Source organism: Solanum lycopersicum, chromosome 7, assembly GCF_036512215.1.
Source record: "Solanum lycopersicum chromosome 7, SLM_r2.1".
In the NCBI taxonomy this organism is placed as follows: Eukaryota; Viridiplantae; Streptophyta; class Magnoliopsida; order Solanales; family Solanaceae; genus Solanum; species Solanum lycopersicum.
Genome location: NC_090806.1, coordinates 61878293 through 61901616, shown reverse-complemented (window position 1 = coordinate 61901616; position 23324 = coordinate 61878293). Strand labels below are relative to the sequence as shown.

At 30.5% G+C, this 23324-nt stretch overlaps 1 protein-coding gene and 3 non-coding genes across 8 annotated transcripts; 3 read left to right on the top strand and 1 right to left on the bottom strand.

Moving 5' to 3' along the window:
- The first annotated feature begins 5362 nt into the window (after nucleotides 1–5362).
- On the top strand, nucleotides 5363–5427 carry LOC112941926 (small nucleolar RNA U49). Its single transcript, XR_003247575.1, has one exon. It is a non-coding gene; the product is annotated as a small nucleolar RNA U49 (small nucleolar RNA).
- Nucleotides 5428–5583: 156 nt separating this feature from the next.
- On the top strand, nucleotides 5584–5738 carry LOC112941922 (small nucleolar RNA snoR2/U65). The gene has a single exon (XR_003247571.1). It is a non-coding gene; the product is annotated as a small nucleolar RNA snoR2/U65 (small nucleolar RNA).
- A 22-nt stretch (nucleotides 5739–5760) lies between these two features.
- Nucleotides 5761–5842, top strand: LOC112941909 (small nucleolar RNA snoR77Y). Its single transcript, XR_003247558.1, has one exon. It is a non-coding gene; the product is annotated as a small nucleolar RNA snoR77Y (small nucleolar RNA).
- Nucleotides 5843–10132: 4290 nt separating this feature from the next.
- LOC101244014 (nucleobase-ascorbate transporter 1) lies at nucleotides 10133–15353 on the bottom strand. 5 transcript variants are annotated; one of them, XR_003247499.2, is made up of 14 exons: nucleotides 14857–15198; nucleotides 13715–13812; nucleotides 13395–13571; nucleotides 12903–13003; nucleotides 12747–12822; nucleotides 12547–12606; nucleotides 12278–12465; nucleotides 12095–12191; nucleotides 11802–11888; nucleotides 11564–11622; nucleotides 11387–11478; nucleotides 11163–11236; nucleotides 10923–11083; nucleotides 10133–10769 (listed from the first exon to the last, which is right to left on the bottom strand). XR_003247499.2 is itself a non-coding variant. In XM_004243470.5 (14 exons), the coding sequence occupies exons 1-14, from the start codon at nucleotides 14936–14938 to the stop codon at nucleotides 10557–10559; spliced, it is 1569 nt and encodes a 522-aa protein (XP_004243518.1). In that variant the 5' UTR covers nucleotides 14939–15353; the 3' UTR covers nucleotides 10133–10556. The 5 variants fall into 5 exon arrangements, 4 of the variants coding, with proteins under 4 accessions (XP_004243518.1, XP_069143121.1, XP_025887822.1 ...); XM_004243470.5 differs by having other exon boundaries at nucleotides 11159–11236; nucleotides 14857–15353; XM_069287020.1 differs by having other exon boundaries at nucleotides 11159–11236; nucleotides 14592–15104.
- Nucleotides 15354–23324: the final 7971 nt, after the last annotated feature.

The following is a 23324-nucleotide window of genomic DNA, read 5'->3' as shown; positions in this document are numbered from 1 at the left end:
GAGGACACTAGTTGCAATACCGGAATTATGTGAGAAATTGAAGAGGATAGGTGTTAGTGCATGGTGAGTCTGTGTCATGTTCGAATCCCACAAAAGTCAAGCCTAATAGTGATAGCATGCATAGATTTGATGGGATTAGTCGGGATTGATAGCCAAATGATTGCAAAGGATAAAACATGAATACTATTGTACAAAGATTGTGTAGTGAGTCATAGTGCGTCGCTTGAGGACAAACAACGAATTTAAGTTGAGGGTGTTGATATACCGTGGTTTCACGGTATAATTAATACCTTTTCCTTAAGTTTATTGTGTCCGAAAGCCTTTTTGTGCTAATTTTGATATAAGTTTTTCTTTGTTTTGCAGGAAATCTGTCTAAAGCTGAATGCGGAGATTTTGAGCGAAAAATGAAGAAGAAACCACCTACGGAGCTTATGACGGTCCGTCGTGCTTGTGACGGTCCGTAGGTGGCAGCGTAGAGAAGCTGCTGAAGGAAGATGGGGAAGTCTGACCAAGTGTGGGATTACGAAGCTTGTGACGGTCCGTCATGGATATGACGTCCTGCAGGTTCGTCGCGAAGATCAGAGAAGTGATCCCAATACCCAGATTCCAAGAGTTGAAGTATTTGGTAACGAAGACCCTCGACGGACCGTCGTGCCTGTGACGGTCCGTCACACTTGCCGTCGAGGGGAATGAAGAAAGCAGCAGAAGAATTGCACCAGGTATGGGGCGACGGAGCCCACGACGGTCTGTCATGACCACGACGTTCCGTCGCGTGGTCCGTCGACCCAGCCGCGTTTTGATAGATTTCCAGTAATTAGAATCCTTGTTTAATTAGGTTTTTATTTTTTTATAAATAGTTCGAAAAACCTCGTTTTTGAGGTTAGACTCTTGGAGATTAAACATCATATTATTAGACTTTGTTTTTCTGAGTTTTTGATTGTTGGAGATTCTTACAAGTAACTCTTGTTGATTAATCAAGCAAATTTTCAGACTTTATTCTTTCTCATTAAAGTAAGTACATGACTTCTTGTTTAATATATTTGAATATTGTGTTTATGAATATGAGGAACTAAACTCTATAACTAGGGTTGTGGGAACCATAGGCAAATAATGAGATAAACCCTAGCTAAAATAACAATTCTAGAATAGTGTCTTGCATGTATTAATAATTCTTTCGCTTAGAAATCTTTTTAACGGATGATCAACGTTAAAACTCGCCTTAATGCTACTTGCCGGACCAAGGAGGTAGATAATAGGAAAAGAATTATTAACATAGATTTAGTGTATACTATCTAATAGGCTAGTATTGATTGGTACGAGGTAATAACTGAGTCAAATATCGAATATGATGCTTAATATGAGGTAAGGATAAGGGTTAGTAAAGCAACACACGTAGCCGGACCAAGGTGCGGAGTGAGATTTTCTAGATGCCGGACCAAGGATTTAGAAATACATAGCTTATCACTTTGCATGCAAGATACTAGGAAAGAATTGTTATAGCTAGAATTATCAAGTTACGAACCTGTGGGGAACACGTAAACCCTAGTTACTTTGATTACTTGATTAAAACTCAACATTAAAAGCTGTTAAGTGTATCTGTCAAGTTCGTTAGTTATTTTTTTTATTTTATTAGGAAGTGCAAAAACCCCCCCTTTTATGCTTTTACTTTTTAAGGAAGTCATCAACCGAACAATAGTAATAACAAGTTGGAGTTAAGTCTAGACTATTTTCCTCGTGGGAACGATCCCAACCTCACTAGTTGGGTTATTTACTTGACGCGGCCGCTTTACTTCTCAAATTGAGAAGTAAGTTTGAGCGTATCACTGCTCACCACTCCGGCCCGCGTTAGAGGGGAAGAAACATTAAGGATAATATAGATCACATGATATATCAATGATCAACATAAAGCAACGAAGGATCATTTTGATCATTTTCTCAAAAATGTTATAACCTGTAACTTTTTATTGTTATAATTTGAATGTTGAAGAATAATGTTATAACTTATAATATTAATTATATAGATGTCGGGTGTGTTTGGTATGAAGGAAAATCTTTTTCATAGAAAATAATTTTCTAGAAAATGTTTTTTCTGAAAAACAAGTAGATATTTAACTTATTTTTTTCATGTTTGGTTGGTGAGTAGAAAATATTTTTCGGAAAAATATTTTAGTGTTTGATTTTTGAATGAAAATATTTTTGAGAAATATTTTTTATTTTTTACTAGACTAGAAAATAATTTTTGAAGTTGATTTTTTCTTTTTTAAAAAAACAAACTTAAAATGTTTTCATGATGGTGGTGGTGGGGAGGGGGGAGTGCAAGTTCGAGGGTAGGGGTGAAAAAAATTAAAATTCGAAGTTAATTTTTTTTCAGAAAAAATAATACTAATTTTTTTGGGGTAGGGGGCTAGTGGGTGGGTGGGGTATTCGAGGGTAGGGGTGAAAAATTAAAATTTGAAGTTTAAGTTTTCTTTAAAACTAATCAATTTTTTTATGGGGGGGGGGGGGGGGGAGTGTAAGGGATAGTAGTGGGGTGGGGGGTGGGGGGGTGGGGTCAAGGGTAGGGGTGAAAAATGAAATTTTTAAGTTGATTTTTTTTATAAAAAAATAAACATAAATCTATTATGCCCCTAATCCCACTCATATATGTGTGAATTATTTTGTTATTTACATCATCATCGCCTGCTGCAGCTTGCAATAAAAAAAGGGTCGGGTTGTATAGATTATTTAAAAGACGGTCGTATATGTGTTTTAAAATTAGGTCGGATAGTTAGGGCATAAGTGACCCCTTTCTCTTTTAATATAAATGTCAAGTGATAGTATATAGAAATGATGTGAAATCCCATTTGGCATTTAAAGAAAGGCATAATACATAAATATGTCCTTTAACTTGGCTTCGAATCATATTTATGTCCTTCAAGTTTTGGTGTGCACAAGTAGACACTTGAACTTGTATAAAGTTGAACAAATAAACACACGGGTCCTACATGTCATTTTTCGTCCTAGGGGGTGTCCTCGTGTATTTTTCCATGTAGGGCTTATGTGTTTATTTATTTAAAAGTTGGATAGTTAAAGTGTCTGTTTATGCATTATGAAAGTTGAAGGTCAAAGTTAAAATTTGAAGCCAAGTTTAGAGTCCAATATATGTATTATGCCTTAAAGAAAAGTAAAATGAGTTGAATATTTCGAGTTGACCAACTAACACCCATAAGGGCATTTGTAGACCAAAAGTTGGGCGCGAGGGTATAAATGGACCAAACTTTAAACGGGGGTATATCTAGACCTTTTGAATAGTTTAGGGGCATATTTGACCCTTTTCCCTTGAATATAAATGTCAAGTGATAATACATAAAAATGACGTGGAAAATACATTTGACATTTAAATAAAAGTAAAATGAGTTGGATATTCTGAATTGGTCAACTAACGCCCAAAAGGGCATATGTAGACCAAAAGTTGGACGGCAAGGGTATAAATGGACAAAACTTTAAACGGAGGGTATATCTAAACCTTTTCAAATTATTTAGGGGCATATTTGACCCTTCTCCCTTTTAAGTTTGGACAATTTAATCTTATTAGAATAATTTGAGAACCTTTCATGTTCTTTCATAATTATTGAAAAGCTTTGAATTCATTTTTCTAAGTTTTAACTTACTATTTAGTTTAAATGTTTACATAGGATAAAATTGTCAAGTTCCTTAAAATAAATAAGTTGTCTTTTAAAATAACTTAAGACTTTGTATGAATAACTTCAGGATTTTCTATATACTTTCTTAGTTGTTAAATAAGGTACCTTGATCCATGTTCGTGAGTTTCAATTAATTGTATTGTTCAAAACTTGACTATAGATAAAAGTTAAGTTATATTTATTCTTGAGATTTTTAGAAGTATCAGAAGATTTTCATTCAAGTTTTCAACAAGATTTTTAAAAGTAATTTAAGTTGTCTTTAAAAATTAGCCAATTTTTTAAAATTCATTGATCAACTGTGTGTTAGCGAATTCTTTAAGATACCTAATCCTTTCTTAGAGAATTAATTGAATTCTTACCTGAGTCTGATTTATTTAAATGATTTCTTTTAAAAATTTATTTGTTCTAATGATTTTCTTAATTTTTCCTAAAAAGTTAAGTGGCAACACTCAAAATTATTACCTTTTCAAAAAACTTAACAGAAATTGTCAAAGTTGAGAAATCAATTTCGAAATCGGATCGTAACAATAAATGTTTTACATTGTACAAACAATTTATTCATTTCAAACATGATTTTTTTCTGATTTGAAATTGAAATCATGATTTCAATGTATGATATGAAATACTAGCAATTATTAATTTCCTTGCTAGGGTTCGTGATTAATGAATTTTAAAAGGAAAATTTTTATATATAGCAAACTAATTACCTAAAATAAATGGATTTTAGTTAGGGTTTGATTTAATTGTGCTCCATAGCAAACGTTAGCTAAAATTTGACAGCGTCTCTCTCCCAAAATCTTGCTCGCCACTCTCCATTCTCGCTCGCCTCTTTCACTTTATACACAGAAGTGTATAATTCTGTTTCTGTTTTGTATAAAGCGAGAGAAAATTGTATATATATATGCAAAAATATATATCTCCGTGTTATACACTTAATTATACAATTTACAAACATTAAACTTCAAATATTGTAGAGAAAAAGACCAACGAATTATACAATTGCGAATTATACAATTGCAGTGAAATACAATTTTCTCCAGCTTTATACAACAGAAGTGTATATATTGTGTTTCTGTTACTGTAAAGCGAGAGAAAAACATAAATCTTCTTGTTATACACTTATAATTATGCAATATACATACATTTTAATTCGATTCAATTGTATTCAAAACAAATTTTATAAAAATATTTATACAATTGTGCATTATACAATCGCAGTGAAATACGATAGCGAATTATACAATTGCAGCGAAATAGGCCAGCGAATTATACAATTTAGGCCAGAGAATTATACAATTTTGGCCAGCGAATTATACAATGGTATATATATAGCGAATTATACAGTTTTATGTTTGCTATGAAGCGTAATTATGCAAATTTTACTATAACATACAAATATAAATTTTTTATTTGCTATATGTGAAAGTTGCCAATTTTAAAATGATATTTTTACCCTCGTTATGCTTATTCTTACCTAGAAAAATAAAAAAATCTAGGCCCAAACGGGTCCAGTGTTTCAGAATTAGGGTTTCATACACCTGGACTTGCCTATATAAACTGATATTCACCTCTCCAGCCTCATTCATCGACGGCTTCCTCTGTTTCTTCATGAAATTTTCGCTAATCGTTAGTTTGCTTTTCTTTTTCATATTTTGTTTGTTTAATTTGTAACTGTTTTGCACCAATGAGGAAGACATCCCAGGAATAGGAAGTGCCGTATGACACTTTAAACAGCAGCGGTGGCGCCGTTTCCACTCTCGTTCCCATCCACCGTTGATCGGATTCCTTCCAGTCTCCGCTCAGTGGTCGGGATCTGTGGCTTTCTGCTCCGCCGCTGTGTGTGTGATTTGTAACGGGTCTCTGAGGTTTCACCCATTTTAAAATTGTTTATCATCTTATCGGTCCGATGCCACGTCGACGGTAGCAAAATGCGATGACCGACGATGCTATGATTGGGCCAACAACAAGTTTTAATTAACGTTTCGCATTCTGATAGGAATCTGTGTATGGATTTTTTTCAATTCCTTCACAGAGCCGTTTCGTGCGATTACATCTCTTTTCTAATTTTTTTCTTCTGAAGCCAATGATGATTTTTATATAAATATTTGGAATTACCGTCTGAAAATTATTGATGTGTGATCGACTATCTGAGGCTTCACTATTGTTAAATTATATTTAAATTTATGACTAAAATAAATTAACATAGATGTTGTGATAAATCTTTCATGTCTTTTATGTTTCCACAATCCAAAAACAAATACAAGTAAGGAAATACTTAATTATCAGCATTAAATTTCTTAATACGTAATAAGTTTGGGACTGGATAGTACTGTGTCATTTAATATGTCCGACCCTTTTAAATATGTAATTTGATTTGGGTCGAAATTTTTTGGTCAATCTTGTCAATTTGAATCTCATATATAGACTAATCAGAAACAATTTTATTAGCAACTAAAATATTTTAAAAAATTAATCAAAAAAAATGGTTCGGCAACGAAACAAATATCTTTTATATCCTAAACGCTCAAAGAGTTTCTCTTTAATAAAAACATACATCAAGGACAATTTGTCATTTATAACTATCATCATTTAAATAATCTATGTTAATTCCAAATTCATCAAAACTAATATTACAATATTACATGAATCTTAAAGATAGTTTTGAATCATATTTAATAATGAAAGTATAAAAAAACTTAAGAGATTCTTTTTTATAAAGCAGAGTTTCACTAATTATTTGCTTATAAAAATAGTAAAAAACTACATAAACTATATTGTTATGTCATGTGAATCGGAGCAATGTCTATTTTATTTCTACACATCTAGCGTTGTTGACTCTAGAAGTTCTCAAACTGTTTTTCTTCAAATTCTTTTAGTAATGTTATCCTTAGAAGATTTTCATCTTCTACAAACTTCGTATTAATGTCTAAAGTTATTGTATCACTATCGAAAGAGGATAACCTTACCCATGAAAAAGAATGGTTATGTTCCATATATGAGTATGTTTTTGTTTGTCGAAAATAATAGCATTTTATCATTTTTTTGAAATAAATAAATAAGAAATCAAGTGAATATCTAAATATTTTAAAGTGAACAACTTAATTCTTTTACCTTTGAATGTGCACAACTTCAAAACTTTTAAACAAAATTTCTCAAAGTCCGACATGACTATCAACAATAATCAAAATATTAAGTATGAAAAAGTAGAAGAAAGTGCATATACAAATATTTTGAAGTGGACAACTTAATTCTTTTACCTTTGAATGTGGAGTCATCGACATTTTCATTTTACAATACTCTTTGCATTTGAAAACATTTGGTTCAACTGAATATATAGACTTCTTGAATTGTCGATATATGACTGTCGAATTTCAAAATTCAAAATATAAAATATGAAGAGTAGATTAAAGAGAAAATGTGGAGAGAATAACTCATATTTATGATTGAAGAAAAAGATATAGCTTCATATGAGGAAAAAAGAGATAAAAATTCACCTGAGCAAAATTAACAAAAAATTTATTATTCACTCATTTATAAGTAAATATCTTTTTTTGTGTGTCGTTAAAGATCATATTTTTTAATGTTTAAGATTCAAAAAGTACCCATTTTAATATCAAACCCCGACAATAAACACAAACAAATAATCAGCAAGGTAAAAAGAAAAATAATTAGATACAGGCGAATCCAAAAAATAAAGTTTAAATCTTTTCTATTTTGACGTAAAAGCAACATAGATGATTGGAGGGACAAATAATTGGTCATTTCGTGAAAATATCTATTTAGACAAGTAATCCCTAGTTTTATTCATATGTCATTATTTTTAATTTTTTACGCGCAATGAAAAATTAAATAAGTTTTTTTTTTTCAGTCAATGAATATTAATTAATTAATTTTGATTAATTTGACCAATCATATGAATTATTTATTTAATTTTTCTATATTGGTCAAATATATATTTTTTAAGGCTAATACTCCCTCTATTCACTTTTATTTGTCATGTTGCGTTTTTTCAAAAGTCAATTTAACTAATTTTCAAAGTTAAATTAGATTATATTAATTTAATATTTTAAACTAAAAATTTAGATATTCAAAAACTATACAAAGAGTAGTATAAATTTCAATTTTTTGCATATCAATATGATGAAAAAATACATTATAAAATGTTGATCAAAGTTTCTATAAAAGAAAACCATAAAAAATAAAAGCGGACGATGAGAGTAACTCATAAAGGTAAAATAGGAAAATATTATAATTTATACATTGATTTTATGAAATACTTCTTTGTCCCTAATTACTTGTCCACATTTCCTTTTAGTTATTCCTAATTACTTGTTCATTTTGACAAATCAAGAAATGACAATTTTTTTTACCTATTATATCCTCAATTAATAATTTTGAGAAAGTTGAAATTTTTTGAAAATATTAAGTTCTTAATTCATTCACTTTATAATTAATAGGGGTAAATTGATAAATTCGTTATGTCAATTATTGATTTCTTAATAGTTGTGTTCATTCAAAAGTAAACAAGTAATTAAAAACTGAGGGAATAATAAGTATTATGAACCAACTATTTATAATAAAATATCATATAAAAAGCAAGGGAGAAAATATAATCCAGATACAATTTTGACTTGATCCAACTTGCCTCATATGATTGTGTTTGTATATATTAGTAATCGTAGTATTGTTTTTGTAGTTTCTTTATCTTTCTATCATTTGTTGATTTGTACCTCGATTATCGTAATATTTTATTACCACCTATTGTTTGTTGTACTTCCATTATAACAGAATTAGCCCCTCCACTTGTGAGGTAAAGATAAGATCCATACACACTCTATCCTCTTCGGACTTCACTTTGTTAGGTTATACTGGTTAAATTGTTGTTCTTGATAAAGATGAGATCTGTGTACACTCTACCCTTCCAGACCCTACTTTGTTAGACTATACTGGCTATATTATTGTTGTTGATAAAGACAAGATTTGTGTATACTCTATTCTTCTCAGACCTCGCTTTGCGAGACTATATCGGCTATAATGTGAGACTATTTGTTGTTTGTTGTACTTCCATTACATCAAAAGTAGTCTTTCCACCCTTGAGGTGAAAATAAGATCTGCGTACACTTTATTCTCCTCAGATCCCTCTTTGTGAGATTACACAAGATATATAGTTGTAGTTGTTGATAAAAACAAGAGACAATTTCTCTTTTACTAATACTGATTCCTTTACTATTTGTGGATATTTGCAGGCATATATGACAGGAAGAAGAGTTTGGAGTGGTAAAGGTGAAGATCAAGAGGAAGCAAAGGAGTTAATAGAGATCTTCAAGACATTGGAAGGAGAGCTTGGAGACAAAACATACTTTGGTGGTGATGAAAAATTGGGTTTTGTGGATGTGGCTTTGGTTCCTTTCACTAGTTGGTTTTATTCTTTATGAGACTTGTGCAAACTTCAGTATAGAAGCAGAGTGTCCAAAACTAGTGGCATGGGCTAAAAGATGCATGGAAATTGAGAATGTCTCAAACTCCCTTACTCATCCTCACAAAATCTATGGTTATGTCTTGGAACTCAAGCACAAAGTTGGTCTAGCCTAGCCTAGTCACTCACACCAATTAATCAAGGAAGCTTAGTATGTCAATTTGTTTGTTACGTCAACTTTTTCCTTGTTGGCGAGTTTTTGATTCTCCACCTTGTAATCCCTTCTTATATTTGGAAGAATTATATCAACACGTCATTTATTTCTGTAGAAGCATGTTGTTTAAAACAAATATCTTAATGTTGTGTATGCCAGAGTGAATTTACTGTATAATTTAGGGAAAATACCCAAGTACCCCCTCAACCTATGCCCGAAATCCCAGAGACACACTTATACTATCCTAAGGTCCTATTACCCCCTGAACATATTTTATATGTAATTTTCTACCCCTTTTTAGCCTATGTGGCACTAGTTCAGAAAAAAAAGTCAACCACTATTGGGCCCACAAGATAGTGCCACGTAAGCAAAAAAGGGGTACAAAATTATTAATAAAATAAGTTCAGGGGGTAATAGGACCCTAGTATAGTATAAGTGTATCTCTGAGATTTCGGGCATAGGTTGAGGGGGTACTTGGGCATTATCCCTATAATTTATGGTGCATGATTTTCCCGAAATTTTAGATATCTTGTACTGTGACATAATCTCTTTGCATCAGTAAGTATAAGCTCTATATGAGATCAATTTGATATTCTTAAGAGTTTTAAAACTAAGGTTAATAGTTCCTTTATATATGAACTTTTTTTTATTGGAACTGAGAAATTTTGGCACAGAATGGGAGCAAAAGTCATGTTCGAAACTTCAAGTTTCAAAAGTCTTTCTCTCAAGTCGAGCAGATCTTTTAGGCTTGTCCAAAGAGGCTCAAAATTACAATTCGTTTTGAAGAAAATCTCTCCTTTTTTACATAAGAATCATTGCTCCTATGAATCCCTCAACATAAGTGAAGTGAGGGAGAACTTCTTTTTCATTATTCATCAAAGAGCAATAGTTACACAACATTGATCAGTAAGCTCTATAGATTTCCTACTTGGGACCTTGCTAGCCAAAAAAAAAAGGGTGGTGTACAAAGCATTCCACGTTCACGCACCACTTTTTAACCAATTGAACATCTGACTATTGAACGTGGGATCAATAGGTAAGACAGAGACAACTTTACTGTTGCACCAAAGCTCCCTTTTTGACCTTGCTAGCGGATGCCCACAAAAAATCGAAGAAATTCAGGTTACAAAAATTAGCTTGTGATCATGAGTCTGTAAATAAAATGATGCCTGAGGACCCATTGTGAGACTTTTCTCTATCATGTTAACTTGATTGCAAAAGAGAAGTAGGCTTTTCACCCTTGCTACGTAGGAGGAAAGAACCGATTGAGATTGAATGGTAACGTGTAGAACTCTTCGTTTCTGTTATCACCCCTGAAAGTTCTGAACTTCACCCACCAAGGCATGCCCCGGTCTTTCTTTGCTTTCTCCACATCCAGTGTGTTGTCGAGAAACACAGCAATTATTAGCCCCACCATTGGAGGCGATGTGAATATGGTGTTGACAAATGCATTGAACTGCAAAGCAAAATGACAACATTTCAGACCAGTTTTACAACAACATACCTAGTGTAACTCCACAAGTGGGGTCTGAAGAAGGTAGAGTGTATGCAGACCTTACTCCCAACGTATATAATTACAGATGCAGGTGATTTAAATAGTACTACTCACCCATCCGGCGTTGGTTTGAACAAGACCATGACGAGCTGGATACCAATATTCATTGAAAAATTGTGGAATTGATATCCCGAGGAACAGTGATAGTCCCGTTATTATGAGATTCCTCATACAATTCAAATTTGTGAATTGAAGAAATGACAATCCAACGGAGCCTGCAGAAGTGAAACCAACTTTACTATCTGGAGAAAATCACAAATAAAACTATGTTATCAGAAATAATAGCATACCTACAAGTCCAAACAGAACACAATACAGTGCAGCATATATCGGGAAAGGTATCGATGCAAAAACAGCCCCAAACTTCCCTGCATACAGCAAGCAGCTTATCTTAAAGTGCAGTCTAAAACATCTCGGTATTTCTGAAATTTAACATCAAACACTAGAAAAAAATAGCAAGGGAAGAAATTAAAAGTGTTTAGGAAAATATATACTTGATAGAATGTGAATGTACTTGCCTAGCATAGAAAAGAATATCATGAATCCAGCAGAAATTTGAACAACTCTACGACTTCCAACTCGAGTCAATCCAAGAAGTCCCACGTTTTCTCTGAAATGAATTGCGATGGTTACTTCTTACCTATAAATCATCCCAAACTACAGAGAGGGCTATATTGTGATGCCTGAATTCTTACACGGAAACAGTGGAACCAGTGCATGTTCCAAATAGTCCATCAAGCAAAATGCCTATACCCTGCAAAATGATAACTAGAACACTAATTATTTGTTTTAAGAAAATAATGAATTTGATCAAAAGTGTACCCCTAGTAATGATATAAGAACAACTTAATAGAGAATTTGATTTTACAGTTATGAAATTATTGGCGACAAAATATTAGCATCAATTAGGAAGTAGGAATTAAGAAAAGCTACCTGCCATCCAATGCCACGGCTTAGTACATAGGCAGGAGGTGGAGTGGCAATTGCCAGACGAGATGCTGCCATATAAGCTCCCGTTGACTGCACATAGTTAGAGTCAGAACATCCAATTTAAAGAAAACTTTCAAATAAAAAGTCGAAGCACAGAAAGACAAATTTGACTAAGTACTGATCGTTGATTAACTAAGCCTCAATCCAACAGCAGTTTGTAAAATATCCTCCTCAACTAAATCATTTCAAGTCAGTTTGCTAAATGAATGAAGAAAAGAAGCAGGACTGTTAAGTACCTCAACCATTGAGACAACAACTGCAGACATCATAGCAAAAGAATGCCCCGCTGCAAACGTAGGAGGACCCCACTGCAGGGGATATGGGAATTTGAACCTGAAATTATATAGCAAAGGGAAGTTCAAAAACATTGGGGCACATCAATAATTGTATTTTAAAAGAAAACCAAGAACTAAACACACCATGGAGCAGTAGAAATGAGATTTGCTCTATCAGTGCGGCAATTATGTTGAGTTAAAGCATGTTTGCCATGGTACGCCCCACTAGCCGTCAGAATAATGGAATATATCCAGATAATGGAAACACAAATCAAAACAGGGAATCGCTCGAAAATTGGAAAATCCCTCATTGGTTTAACATTCTTTAGATACTGCAAAAACATATGTGTTACTTGAGTGAACTCAAGAGAGTATGAGTGAGAAATATTCCATTGTTTTAAAGCAACACTTACTTGTGACAAACCAATGACCAACAATAACATTGGAAGCCCAATTTCAATGCAATTCCCTAACTGCAAATATGAGGAAACAATTCATTAAAAGAGGAAAAAAATAAAGAGAAGCCTTATAGAACTTCAAAAAGAATCAAATGAAGTTCCAACAATGGTGAGACAAGTGGCTTCCCAGTGTAAAAGTGGCAAGAACTACTTACTGCAGGAAAACCTCGCTGAAATAAGCCGAAACCAACTAATCCCACAACAGGTGCCATCCCAAGGGGACTGAAAAACCTGTAAATGAGCAGCAAGCCAGTCAAGAATATGACCAAGTACTTACTCTATAACTAAGCAATAAAATAGCAGTATCATACCGTGAGAAGAGCCCCCAAACTTGGCTGTATCCCAAAATAATTTGTATGCTAGCTGCAACAATTAAAGCTCCTTGAATAGCTCGCATTGTATGTACAAATCTCTGCGGAACAGTTGAATCCTTAAACATCTTTTCATAGAAGATTATGGGTACAATATGAAAAAGAACTAAAGTACGGATTGATATATCTCAATTGACCAGGTTTACAAAACCAAAGCAGCCTTGGCAGTACATAATAATAATGATGCAATAAGGATTGTTTTCAGATCAATCACCGGAGAAAATATAGAAAGAAGGTATAATTTGTGTGCAATGAACTGGAAGAAGAAACACATAAAAGCTCACTTGCTGAATTTGCCAGTATATATCAGTCTAAAAAAAGGACTAACATGGTGGCTTAGCATTTTAAAGACAACAAATATTTTAGCCTTCAAAGAGTCTGCTGGTCATTGAAATAAATCTGATTGAGAAGTGACCGAGTTCAAGCACTTACTACATGTGGATCACTAATTCGTTGAAGATGTGAGTCGCTAATTATATAGACTATAGGAATGACATATGCAAAGGAACCTCCAACAACAGCGGGCAACCGAGTTCCAAACAATGCTTGGAGAAGTGTATTTATTCCAGCCACAAAGAGTAGCGTTTGTATAACCCTTGCTTTGTCCCCCTGAATAGAGAAATGCAGATCCTTTTGATGAGTAAATGAGCTTGAAATTTCACTGCTTTATGCTAATACAGAGATATCAGTTCTTTCCACTGTTGCACATGGACTGTGATACATATGATAAGATAACTAAAGGATCAGCTTACATCTGATCCGCCCATTAAGGGTACAAGCGCTGAGGGGATCATCACACTTGTGCCGAGCACTAATATGTAATTTTGAAAGGCTAACAAGATGGTTTCAACTGCAGATAAGAAAAATTTGCTTTAGCAGATACACAAGGTGATAATGATGACACTTCATACTGATGTTGTCTAATGATTAGCTAGACAGGACAGTTAAAAACAATAATTAGTACTAACAACAACTAAAACTACCACTACGCCTCAACCCAAGCAATTTAGGGGGCGGGACTGTTCAAAAAGAAATGAAAAGAACACTTGCATAACCTATTAAATATTTTGAACTTTTCTATACTATCAATAGTTTCCCCATGTTTAATACACAATAATCTGCACAAGAAAAGTTTATATTTGTCGCAAAAATTGAATAATCAGACGAGTCCCAATGTTAAATGGCACTAATGTGTCAGCATTCTTCTAAAAAACAACTGATTAGAGATTAACTGAGCAAAGATCTCATCAGCCATTAGACCTACCAAATATCCTTGAATTGAACTACATTTATAACAAGTCTTATACTGCAATACCAACCAGAAACCATCTTTTGTTAAGAAATGGTAGGTAAGTGATCTCCTCTATCAACCCCCAAAGCCCAAAATTAAGCAAGATAACAGTCATAAACAGGAATTAAAATGTCAAAGTTCCAATCTTTAATACAACAAAAGAAGAACATCAAAAGCCCAAGAATGAGCAAGATAGCACTCATAAACAAGAAATAAATGTCAAAGTTACAATCTTTAATACAAAAAAGATTTTTTTTTATCAAAAGCCAACCAACCAACATTCACAGTACCCCATTTTGAACCATCAAACAATTAGTAAAGACAATTAAAAATATCACCTTTATAGGCAAACAAAAACACAGAACCCCAAAGAAATGTTTCAAAAGTTGCCAACTTTGAAAATGTAAAACCTTTCTCTCATCAATTCTAAATGGCCCCCATGAGCCCACTCCACTCCACTCCTCCAAAGAGAGTAAATAAACAAAAACAAAAATGTCCCCAGCATTGATTTTTCACATTCCAAACAAAACTCAATACCAATGAAGACACAAACTGCAAGTTTAGACCAAACATGAAGTTAAAAAAAAAAAAGAGAAAATATACCCCATGGAGGATTAGAGTCTATGCAGTACTCAAGGTCTTGAAGTTGTTCCATTGGAGGATGAGAAATATCAGCCATTGTCATTTGGTTCTATTCTTCCTCTTCACAGAATCAAAACAAGAATATAACATAAAGAAGAAAGAATATTAACACACACACAATAAAAAAAAAAAAACTCTAAAGAAAATAAAAGAGAGAATATTTGTGAAGAAGAGAAAGAAAGCAGAGAACTAAGAACAAAGTAAAGCACAAGACAGCAGCAATAGCACTAACACTATAACCCCCCAACCCCACAAGTTCAAAAGAGAAAAAATACATTAAAAAATAACTAACAAGAATTTTACAAGGAATAAATGTCCCTCAGTATATATTATTTAAAAACAAACATTCACATTATAGGGAAATTGACTATGAAAATTGTGAGTATTTAAAAAAAAAAAATCAAAAATTTCATGATTAAATACTTCATCATCTCACTGTGATTTTACTAACCTGAGTTAAGAAAACTAAACTGCAAATAGAGCTTTTTTAGTCTTATTTTTTGAAAGTTGTTAAAAAAAAGGTCCTGATTATTGGTTATATTACATAAATGCCATTTTTTTTGTTGTTTGGGTCCCACTGAGTCAAAACTAAAAAAATGGAATGGTAAATTTCATGTTCCATCTTCTACTGTGTCTCTTTAATTTTTGAATTTTGAAATGTGAAATTCTGTTGGAGGTCTCTATTATTAAGTAGAGTACTATTTTAGTTACTTAATGCCAATTTAATTAGATAATTTTATTTTGTGTGACCCCTTTTTTTTGTTTCAAAAAAGGTGGACAACAGTTCGATTTGCCTTTTATAATACCATTAGATGTTGAAATCTGATTTTTATATGTTTAATTACGTTTAGATTTAGTTTATGTATGTCAAAAGAAAATTGTGTGTATACTTTTAAATATGTTTTTTAAACGGACATAATATTAAAGAAATACCGTAAATAATATTTAGTTTTAATAATCAATATAGTCATTAGTTCAGTATTCTCATTAGTGGTTATGCATCTTTTATTTTATTTTTTTAATAAAAAAATGTGCATTTTTTACAACGTAAATATGTTTTTAAAAAATCCCTATTTGATAAGAGATGGGAAAAGTGAGGGGAATGAGAACAGTAAAAAATTTAACCCCGTCAATGATCAAGTTAAATTTTTTACGAAGGAATATAAAAGAAAAATATCATTTTTGGGGAGTTGAGAGTTGCACACGATTTAAGTCCAAATCCTAAACCACTTTTGTAAGTAGAAGATTTCTGTAAAGGGGTGGTTTTTCCGATGTTTTCCTCCGGTTGTGCCAAACAAAAAAACATTGATGCCTATGCGTGTGTCAATCTCGGAGTTGAATTTCTCCTGGCAGACTAGAAGGTAGTGCCCATTGACATAGATGTGTCTGAAAATGGAGTTGAAAAACAAATTTGAAGCACTTTGTAAAATTTGGAATGAACTCCAAAATAAATTTGTAAATTTTATAATAAACACAAAATTTAAAATAAAGTAAAAAATATATAAAAATTCTCGTGATCAAACGACTTCAGACTTTTTAAAATTCTAATTTTGTAAATAAACATAGACATATGTCTCGTATGTAGCCAATTAGTCAGTATTTTAAAGACTCAAAAGTCCATTATATATAATTTTTGTACACATTTAAGGAATCAAACTAATCAACTCTAATCAGGGTATTAGATTCAAAAAATCTCATAAGTACAAATTTAAGTGGAAAATCAATAATTTTGCAAATTGGTATTGGAAGGACAAAAATATTAAATATTTTTTTGTGGGGAAACATAAGATATAGAAAAAAAACAAAAATGGTGGGGAAATTGTAATGATAATATATATACTGGTAACTATAAATTAAGGTATCTTATATGCTTTTTGTAGGTCATCATCTTTGAGAAAATGGAAAAATCATTAATCAATCTTTTTGGTTTTTGTGCATAGAATTAGATAACAAATCAAGTATTATATCACTACACTTTCAGTTACTGATAAATTTATATTTGTAGGGAATAACTTGATTAATTTTTGGATACAATGTACTAAGTTATTTTAAAGATAAATATAAGTTGTATTGATATCAAATATCGAATAAAAAGAATATATATATATATATCATTTAATCTTTTAACACCTAAAACTTAGAAAGCACCATTCAATATGTCTCATCTCCAACTTTAATTTTTTTATTTTAATTTATATGTCTTATTTATTAAGTTTATTTAAAAAAGAATGTCTTTTTTTGACAAACTCTTTTAATTAATTCTAGGGAAAAGGATAAAAAAATGTCCTCAAACTACATCTAAATCACCCTAGTTCGAAAAATAAGCCACTGATGGCTTTCAAATCATGAATAAATTTTAGGAGAATAGAATCAAGGAATCAACAATACTTTGGTCCAAAATGTTCCTATTGTTACTAAAATGGGTCATAAATGCCCTTCATCGAATAAATATATATTTTTTCTTTTTAACCAAATTTTCCTCTTAGTTAAATTATGAAAAAACTATGATCTTGTTTTCTTTTTTTTTTAAAATCATTTTAAGAAATTAAAATGTAAGGAATTTTTTTTTCTTCCTAATCTCATCTTATCAATTAAAATAAAAATAACTTCATGTATCATATCAACAAATAATATATGTAATATGTATAATATCATAGTATATCCATCATTAATTTATATTTATATAGCGATAGAAAATAATTATAATAAAATAATACATATTTTCATTTTCATTTTTTTTAAATTGAAGATCAAAAATTTCTAATTTAAAAAAATATAAAGAATGTGCTAAAAAGAAAACTAATAAATATTTATTTGAAAAAATGAGCATTTTTTAAACCCAAAATAATATGAAAGGCATTTTTGGAACAAAGTATTGATCACAAGGACATTTTTGAACCAAAATACAAACGGATGACATTTTTAACCTTTTTCCCTTAATGCTAACTTTTACCCTAGTTTAAGATAACACGATTTAAGTACATTTGATGTATTTTATACTTTCTATGTACATATTTACTTGTTCACTATATTTTTTTGAAATGTCAACAATGTTTGTCTAGTTTATAAAATCACAATATAATTTATCATTTTGTATCTATTTTTTTTGCTGTTGCTACTAAATACTATTATTCAATTTTTAATTTAATGTTTAGATGACTTATATTTAATAAGAATAATTTGATAAAATTACTCATATCATTTAATATTTCTTAATATTTATATCAAACTGATAATGGATAACTATTATTAGACAGAAAAAGTATATCTTTAATTTAAATTCATAAAATTTAAAAATCTTCAATACTTTTTTAAGTTACGTATTAAATTAAAAGTACATCATCAAATTAAAATAGTATGGAAAAGATTACAACTTCAAATTGGGATGTACATTATGTTGAAGGGAGAAAGGTGCATACCCCACAAGAATCAAAATTGAGATATCATTCAGCTGAAAAATCAAACTGTTTTTGTACAAAAAAAATTAACTAAATCATCATAACCTTAAATCTGACATTGCTCTACAAATTTAAGACATGACACTTTTTTGCTTTTGGTCCACTAAATTTTATTCTCTTCATTTCTCTTCACAAAGTTGCAAATCATTTCCCCTCTAATTATTTAGTATTATCATTCTACACAAACATTTTCCCCAACAACTTTTTAATATATATACTACTATAAACTTGCATACATTTCATTTTGGTCAAATTACCCAAAAAAGCCATTAGAAAGTTGTGTTGCTTCGTTATGAATGTTCAATAAACAATCAATTTTTTTTTTATGAAAAGGAAAATCACAGACGTTATTTTTTGAGTGTGAACATGATAAATCCTCTTGTAACATGTACTAGACAAATTTGATGTGACAAGTTCGATTCAAAGACAAACCTCTGACTCTTGCTGATAAGGGGCTATGAACAATCATTTATTTTTGTGTTTTAAGGGGAATATGTAGATTTAAAACTTAAAACTTGAAGATCTAAGCTTTTGAAGTTGTGTTTACACATGTATTTTACCTGAAAAATAAATTGATATTTGAAGTCGCCTAAATTTTTATTAGAGACAAATTCTCAAAATGTAATTCGAAATCTACGATAAAACAGACATTCGATGTTAAGTTCTTAAAAGTTTAATGTGAGATCTATTGTTAAATGATAGATTTTGAGAGGTAGGTAAAGGGTAATAAAAGATGAAGAGACATTGATGTTAATTGATCATGTAATTTACTGCAAATTTCAGTTTGTAGTTGTTGGAGATTTAATGAGATCTATACAAAGTACTATACTGCAATGTTTGCTCCTTGTCATCATTGTATATTTGTACTAATATCTTCAATGTCCTATCCTATCAGTAACTACAATATTTTTCCCTAAAATGAATGCCAAATGTTACAAAATATTTTTTTCCCAAAAAAGTTATTGGTACTTTATTTATTTCAATTTATATAAAATAATATTATTCTTTAATATATCAACAAAAAATTAATGTTCTTTCTTAATTAATGTCATAACTTATTTTAGAGGGACAAATTTTAATGAATTTTCCTTTTATTTCTTAAGTTATGTCTAGTAAAATACTGTCACGATTCAATTGCGACAATACTCAATTATCTCAAATCAGGCTAACCAAGACATTTGATAAGGAGTTCAATTAAGCTATAGCAAAACATTAAAGACTAGCAATAGTAAATGTTACCATGTAAAAATATATTGGCAATAAATAAGAAATATGAAAATTAATAAGCAACTAATATAGTGAAGCACAAAGAATAGACAAGTACATTTCAACTATGTTGTGACCAAATATATATAAATGGAGAGCAAATTTATGCTCTTTATTATAGTTGAAGGGTAAGTATGACATTTGACCCCTTTCACACTAAATGAGGAGGAGTGATCTACCTAATGAAAGTCGAAACAAAATTTGAAATTTATGAATTTTTAATAATTTCAAAATTTTTTTGTTTATATCTATCCAAAGGAAATCGAACTTCTATATAGAAGGGCAGCTAAGCTTAGGTGGTTTTCTTCACTATCATTAGACCAAAGTGACTCTTTTGTTATAAGATTTACGTAGTTCGGGGGTTGTCTAATTTTTTTATCACTTCAAGACTGATTAACCATACGTAATAGATTCGAATAATATCTCTGATTCTGAAAGCACATAAGTCAAGATGTTTTTTATATATTTAATAGATTTTTTAATATAATATAAAATTTATATAAAAGTTACTAAATTTTTAAAAGACGCCTCCAATACTCTAGATCCACGTCCTGCGCAAAGAAGGTTTTTTTCTGAACAAGAAGAGAGTTCTTTTGGTGACAAAAGAAAATGTTGTTTTATTTGCTTTTTGTAGAGAAAAGCCAACTTTAAATACAGATTATGTAATACTTACAATACAAAAATAGCATATGGTAGTCAATTATTAATACCAAAAAGTCATGAAAAATGGCTATTAGCTTTCGGCTCCTTTTTTAGGGATTGGAATTGACATATTAAATTATTTTTTGTTTTATAAGACATACTTTATGTCCCATTTCATATGTCAATTTTTATCATTCAATGGAGCCTTATTGTTCAATATAATACTTTTAAAAAATTATTATAGAAATTGTGATTTAATAATATTCATGTTTTACTAACTATATAGAGTCTTAAAAAAAGAGTAATTTCAATTAATATTATATATTAAATCAAAATTAAGGTTTCATGATTAAAATAAAAAGGGCTTAAAATGTGTCATTAGTAAGAAAAAGAACGCGAGGGTCGTTTTATTTGCAATAAAAGGAAATTAGTAATGTGATTATTTAGTAAACATATCTTTATTGGAAGATATTAAGTTTATTAGACTAAAATATAGATATATGGAAATAAAATAAAATATACATGTGTTTTTAGTTTGGATAAATTTTAACTTTCAATTTTGACATTAGCTTATTTAAATGATACTGGGAGATATATGGATTAATTAATCCCATATATATAGACTATGGTATAAAAATGATACCATGATGCTAATTTCAAAATAAACTTTTTTACTTAACATGTGATAAAATAATCATATATTTATTCCGATTTTTTCACAGTTCTTATCCTTATAATCAAAGGACAGGACACCTAATTGGTAATAGGAAATAGAGGATTAGTAAATGATTAAAATGCTAACCCCAAGATTAAGGAATTTGGAATAACTTGTTTGACCTTATTACACCATCAACCAAGACATCACTTTTCGATACCCCCACCCCAAGTAAATAAATTCCAACAAAATCGAGTTAATTCTATTGTTGAGTTAATTATATATCTTTTATTGTTGAGTTAATTCTATGTTTTATTAAGTGTAATGCAAAGGAAACAAATCAAATATATTTGAAAGGAGAAGATATATTCGTTTAAAAAAAGAGAGTTTTAGTTGGACTTTCAGAGAGTGGAACATGTCCATATCGAGAGTGCTAATCTTGTACAAATTGACATATCTGATAATAAAATTTATAATTAAAGTAAAACCTTTATAATTATTAGTCGATAAATTAATAATCTCTTTAAAATTATATTTTCATCTGATTCCGATTTGGACCAATGAAAGAAATCATCAATTTTGATAAGATAATAAGATCATATATTTACAGAAGATACATATATAAATATATGGTTCCATTAATATCATAACTTAATAATTCAATAAAAGTACTAAATATATCTAAAGACAATTTAGTGAAGTATGATTCTATTGTGTTTTGTATTTTTTTTTTTAAAAAAAAAATTTGGTTGAAGCTCATCTCTAACTTTTCTTATTGTATCTATGAGCTTCGGTGTTGTCTTTTGAATTGCACATAAAATTGTGAAGAGTTGTAGATGCGATAAGTATTTTCTTACGCACAACTGGTTCCAAAGGTATCAACATTGCTTTTTTCGATAGTATCCACGATTACTTCTAAGATGTGGACCTCCGAACATTATCACTTTCACTCGGATAATCCAACAGATTATTATCATCTATTTTATTGTGGTAACAGAGATCATTAACCATGATCTCAAGTTTATGAATGACGTTTTCACAAGTAGGTTCATTCAAATTCCCTGAGATTACATTACTTGAATGAATTTTACAGTGTCGAAAATAATTTACTATTGTCTTTAGTTGTATATTTTTTGTCCAAACAGGGAATGCAACATTGATAGCATCCAAACATTGATCTTTGCTAGATCAGTTTGTCCCACTTCATAGCCTTCTAATTCCTACAATAAAATTTGCTCGATAATACATCTTGAAAGCTTTTATTACCACAACATCACAAGGTCAAAATTAGTAAGATACAATGATTTTCATGTATTCGTTGTACTTTATGTATAATATTTTTTTATGTGAAATCAATAAATATGATACATAAATTAGTAAGATACAATTATTTTAATATATTCAAAATTAATTTTTATCAAATCTCAAATCATTATTTAAATTAATAAATATTAATTTATCGATTAAATATCTCTATAAAATAATAAATTTCATAATCTCACCTATATTAATTTATAGAGATTTTATCATTAAAAAAAAAGGAGTTTATGTAAATGTGATTTAATGGCCTTTAATGCCATAATAATTCACAATTGGTTTTTCAAATTAACTATCCTATTTGCAACTCTGCCTCTTGCGAATACTACTCCCTTCGTCCGATATTGTTTGTCACAATTTTTTTTTGTAAAGTTAAATTATAAAAATTTTGACTAACATTTTAAGATATATTTTTTCATCATATTAATATGTAAAAAATTGCAATTTTTAGTACTTTTCATATAGTTTTAGAATATCTAATTTTTTTGTTTAAAATATCAAATTAATGTGATATAATTTAACTTTAAAAATTACTCAAATTGACTTTCGACAAACACAACATAACAAACAATACCGAATGAAGGAAGTATAATATAAGAAGGGTTTTGGTGAACATAGGACGGACCAAAAAGAAAAGAAAACATCTTCCTCTTTTCTTCTTCTTAAAACATTTTTTAGACAACCTTCACACAACCAAGAGTCCAGGTGTCTGAATATAATTGTGAAGCGACTCGCTACAACGAGCGCATCCCTTAGTGAAGCACTTTCAAGGCAGTGACTTTTCATGACATAATATTTACAATAATTTATTTACTGTTTTATAAATCTTACCATGTATCAATAAATTCCTGTCCTCTATCAATATTTTGATTTAAAAATAACTCTCGTCCGATATCAATAGAGTCTATAAAATACTCCGTAATTGTTAGTAATTGGTTCAATATGACTAATTGACTATCCATTTTGCTAAAAAAAAAAAAAGGGAACAATTGTATGTACGATTCGTATGAAGGAATTATTCTGCAAGAGAAACTATGACGTTTTACATCAATTAGACGTAATAAAATTATGAAAAAAAAAACTTTTTGAGA

Bases quoted from the DNA above. Each gene is read 5' to 3' on its own strand.
- LOC101244014 (XM_004243470.5), bottom strand. From the start codon at position 14,938: ATGACAATGGCTGATATTTCTCATCCTCCAATGGAACAACTTCAAGAC. The intron at 13,572-13,714 runs GTAAGCTGATCC...TTCTCTATTCAG, and splicing joins CCTTAATGGGCGGATCAGAT to GGGGACAAAGCAAGGGTTAT. The intron at 11,889-12,094 runs GTACTTAACAGT...AACTATGTGCAG, and splicing joins TTGTTGTCTCAATGGTTGAG to TCAACGGGAGCTTATATGGC.